General features: G+C 50.7%; 1 protein-coding gene across 1 annotated transcript; it reads left to right on the plus strand.

Moving 5' to 3' along the window:
• The first annotated feature begins 2,215 nt into the window (after positions 1-2,215).
• Positions 2,216-3,568, plus strand: LOC117086261. The gene is made up of 2 exons (XM_033215948.1): positions 2,216-3,113; positions 3,425-3,568. The coding sequence occupies exon 1, from the start codon at positions 2,369-2,371 to the stop codon at positions 3,044-3,046; it is 678 nt and encodes a 225-aa protein (XP_033071839.1). The 5' UTR covers positions 2,216-2,368; the 3' UTR covers positions 3,047-3,113; positions 3,425-3,568.
• Positions 3,569-4,973: the final 1,405 nt, after the last annotated feature.

Below are 4,973 nucleotides of genomic sequence, written 5' to 3' on the forward strand. Positions count from 1 at the left end.
GTAAGTCGGCCGGCTTGAGTCTCCATGTTGTCTGTAGTCTCTGTGTCATCTGGAAAAATCCCGCGGGGTCTGTATCGGTGGTCGGCATAGTCTTGGCGGACGCGCTATAAGACAGCCACCAGGGGCCGGTGGGAGACATCCCCCGGCACCCGTCTGGGGCTCTGTATTTATTAGCCCATCTGGTTCTGATCGGGAGCTAAACCCCAGATGCGCTGGCGACTATTGTTATGTTAATTACTTAACTTACTTTCATTTTTCAGGACCTACTTGGCAAGGAAAAAAAAAAAAGAGTACAATACTTCTGGTTTTACTCTTTTCTCTATCTCTCTTTTCTATATCTCTCTTTTCTCTATCTCTAGGATTCTACTACCATGGGTAATAGCCAGAGTACTCCACTCTCCATTCTTATAAATAACTTTAAAGATGTTAAGGCAAGGGGCCATGACCTTAGCATAGAACTCAGAAAAGGGAAATTGGTAACTTTCTGCCGCTCGGAATGGCCCACCTTCGGTGTAGGGTGGCCAGCTGAGGGGACCTTCTGTCTCCCCATTATCATTAAGGTAAAATCAAAAATTTTTCTGCCGGGGCGGTCAGGACATCCTGATCAGATCCCTTACATGCTGGTGTGGCAAGACCTTGTGGAAAACCCACCCCCTTGGCTAACTCCTTTTGTGCTGATGCCAGAGCCATGTAGGGCGCTGGTCATACAGCCGACAGAACACCCCCGTAGGCCAAAAACACCGTCCGCTCCCCCACCCCCTGTGTTAGAAGACAGTCAGGATCCCCTGCTTTTAGAACCCCCGCCTTATCATCCCCCTCCTGGCCCTCAGCCCGCAGCCCCCCCAGGGGACCTCGAAGAGCAGGAAGCAGCAGCAGCTGCTGCAGCCTGGGCCGTCGAAAGTGAAAGTAACTCTGGGGGGCCGTCAGGGCGGACGCGCTCAACGGGAAATAAGCTCACGCCCCCCTGATTCCACTGTGGCTCTCCCCCGAGGGAAATAGGACCCCCCGATGACACGGCCAACCCTAGACTCCAGTACTGGCCATTCTCCACTAGTGACCTGTACAACTGGAAAACCCAGAATGCTCGGTTTTCTGATAACCCTAAAGATTTAACAGCTCTTTTAGACAGTGTTATGTTTACCCATCAACCAACCTGGGATGATTGTCAACAACTCCTCAGAATTTTGTTCACAACAGAGGAACGAGAAAGAATACAGGTAGAGGCCAGAAAACTGGTTCCGGGAGATGACGGCCAACCTACCGCCAACTCTGACCTCATTAATGCTGCCTTTCCCTTGACCAGACCTGCATGGGACTACAACACGGCAGAAGGTAGGGGAAGGCTACTCGTTTATCGCCAGACTCTAATGGTGGGTCTCTGGGCTGCCGTTCGAAAGCCCACCAATTTGGCCAAGGTATATTCTGTGTTACAGGGAAAAACAGAAAGCCCAGCTACCTATCTAGAAAGATTGATGGAAGCCTTTAGACAGTTTACCCCCATGGACCCGGAGGCACCCTCTTAAGCACCTTAAGCCCTGAAAAACAGTGGTACACCGTCCTGGATTTAAAAGATGCCTTTTTCAGCCTGCCTTTAGTCCCTAAGAGTCAGGAACTTTTTGCATTCGAATGGACAGATCCCAAGAGGGGCATAAATGGCCAGCTAACGTGGACCAGGCTACCACAGGGATTCAAAAACTCCCCAACTCTGTTCGACGAGGCCCTCCACGAAGATCTGGGTGAGTACCGGCGACAGCACCCTGAGATCACTCTTTTACAGTATGTTGATGATCTTTTAATAGCAGCTGAATCCCCAGAGGCCTGCCTACAAGGAACCAAAAGCCTCCTAAAGGCTTTGGGAGATCTAGGCTACCGAGCCTCGGCAAAGAAGGCTCAGATCTGCAAATCAGAGGTAACCTACCTAGGATACCTGTTAAAAGGGGGGCAGCGCTGGTTGACGGATGCCCGAAAAGAGACTGTTCTACGTATCCCTAGACCCCAAACAACACGACAAGTAAGAGAGTTCTTGGGGTCGGCAGGGTTCTGTAGACTCTGGATACCGGGCTTTGCTGAATTGGCTAAACCACTATACCAGGCAACAAAAGAGCAGCAGCCCTTTAATTGGACAGAAGAGGCTGAGCTGGCTTTCCAACAAATCAAAACTGCTCTGCTATCAGCCCCTGCATTGGGACTCCCTGATGTCTCCAAGCCATTCCACCTATACGTAGACGAAAGCCGGGGTGTAGCCAAAGCGGTATTGACTCAGTATTTAGGTCCTTGGCGGAGACCAGTTGCATATTTGTCAAAGAAACTGGACTCAGTGGCTGCTGGGTGGCCTCCTTGCCTCCGGGTAATCGCGGCCACTGCCTTCATGGTCAAAGACGCTGATAAACTGACCATGGGCCAAGAATTGCAGGTCACTACCCCACATGCCATTGAAGGCGTACTCAGACAGCCACCTGATCGGTGGCTTAGCAATGCCCGGCTCACCCACTACCAGGGACTGCTACTAAACCCCCTCAGAATAACTTTCATGCCCCCAACAGCCCTAAACCCCGCGTCCCTACTGCCAAATCCGGACTTGGAGAGCCCACTCCACGACTGCTCCGAGATATTGGCCCAGGTACACGGAGTCAGAGAAGACCTACAGGACCGGCCACTGCCAGACGCTGACCTCGTCTGGATCACCAATGGAAGCAGTTTCGTCCACCAAGGACAGAGGTACGCGGGAGCGGTGGTAACCTCAGAAACCAAAGTCATTTGGGCAGAACCCTTGCCCCCAGGAACGTCGGCCCAAAAGGCTGAACTGGTGGCATTGACTCAGGCCTTAAAATTGGGGAAACACCAAAAACTAACGGTATATACTGACAGCCGATATGCCTTTGCCACCGCTCACATACATGGAGCAATATATAGGGAAAGAGGGCTCCTCACAGCAGAAGGAAAAGACATTAAAAACAAAAAAAGAAATCCTGGCCTTATTAGCTGCCCTCTGGGAACCCAGAAAATTGGCGATTGTCCACTGTCCAGGACACCAAAGAATAACTGACATGGTCTCCCGGGGAAATAACCTGGCTGATCAGACTGCTAAAAATGTGGGTCAAACCCCTTCACAGGCCGGGCGCGGTGGCTCAAGCCTGTAATCCCAGCACTTTGGGAGGCCGAGACGGGCGGATCACGAGGTCAGGAGATCGAGACCATCCTGGCTAACACGGTGAAACCCCATCTCTACTAAAAAATACAAAAAACTAGCCGGGCGAGGCGGCGGGCGCCTGTAGTCCCAGCTACTCGGGAGGCTGAGGCAGGAGAATAGCGTGAACCCGGGAGGCGGAGCTTGCAGTGAGCTGAGATCTGGCCACTGCACTCCAGCCTGGGCGACAGAGCAAGACTCCGTCTCAAAAAAAAAAAAAAAAAAACCCCTTCACAGCTCCTAGCCCTTCAGCTGCCTGACCCGGGGCCCCCAGAGCTACCCTCTAACCCAGAGTACCCAGAGAGCGACCTCCAGTGGATAAACGAGCTCCCTATGGGTCAGATCCACGACAAGTGGTGGAAAGACTGTAAAAACAACGTTATTCTCCCAGACAAATTAGGACAACAGGTACTAGAACGAATCCATCATAGTACCCATTTAGGCTCAAGGCGAATATTGGACTTAATAAGACACTCAAAACTAAAAATCAGAGATGCTTCTAAAAAAGTCGAACAAGTGACTAAAAATTGTGTAGTATGCCAACTCAATAATGCAGGAAACCAACCCCAAACCACTGGAAAAAGACAAAGAGGAAATAGACCTGGGGCTTATTGGGAAATTGACTTCACTGAAATAAAACCAGGAAAATATGGATACAAATACCTACTAGTTTTTGTAGATACTTTTTCAGGATGGACAGAAGCCTTCCCAACCAAAAAGGAAACTGCCCAAGTCGTAGCCAAGAAAATCCTAGAAGAAATCTTGCCCAGGTATGGCTTCCCAGCTATGATAGGGTCGGACAACGGGCCGGCCTTCATCGCCAAGGTAAGTCAGGGTCTGGCTTCCATTCTCGGGGCAAATTGGAAATTACATTGTGCATATCGCCCCCAAAGCTCAGGACAGGTAGAAAGAATGAACAGGCCGGGCGCGGTGGCTCAAGCCTGTAATCCCAGCACTTTGGGAGGCCGAGACGGACGGATCACGAGGTCAGGAGATCGAGACCATACTGGCTAACACGGTGAAACCCCGTCTCTACTAAAAAATACAAAAAACTAGCCGGGCGAGGTGGCGGGTGCCTGTAGTTCCAGCTACTCGGGAGGCTGAGGCAGGAGAATGGCGTGAACCCGGGAGGCGGAGCTTGCAGTGAGCTGAGATCCGGCCACTGCACTCCAGCCCAGGCGACAGAGTGAGACTCCGTCTCAAAAAAAAAAAAAAAAAAAAAAAGAAAGAATGAACAGAACATTAAAGGAGACCCTAACTAAATTGACCATGGAGACTGGCGCTAACTGGGTAGTCCTTCTCCCCTACTCCCTGTTCAGGGCAAGAAACTCCCCTTACAGATTAGGTCTCACCCCTTATGAAATAATGTATGGCACACCTCCCCCTATTGTCCCTAACCTAAAAGACAATCTCATCAAATCTGATGTCGATGATGGTGTTGAACTCTTATTTTCCCTACAAGCCATACAGAAAATTCATGAAGAAATCTGGCCTAGACTAAGAGAACTATTCAAAACAGGACCTCCACCCGTTCCACACCAGATCCGGCCAGGAGACTGGGTTCTCATCAAGCGACACCGACAAGAAACCTTAGAACCAAGGTGGAAAGGGCCGTTCCAGGTGATCCTAACCATGCCAACAGCACTCAAGGTAGAAGGAATCGCTGCCTGGATCCACTACACCCATGCCAAGCCAGTGGACCCCCCTCTCAGACTTCGTCGGGCCCTCCACAGAGAAAACCGCAGCCTGGACAATTGACCGGACTAAAGACAATCCTTTAAAACTC

Source organism: Trachypithecus francoisi, unplaced genomic scaffold, assembly GCF_009764315.1.
Source record: "Trachypithecus francoisi isolate TF-2019V2 unplaced genomic scaffold, Tfra_2.0 Contig00586, whole genome shotgun sequence".
Lineage (NCBI taxonomy): Eukaryota > Metazoa > Chordata > Mammalia > Primates > Cercopithecidae > Trachypithecus > Trachypithecus francoisi.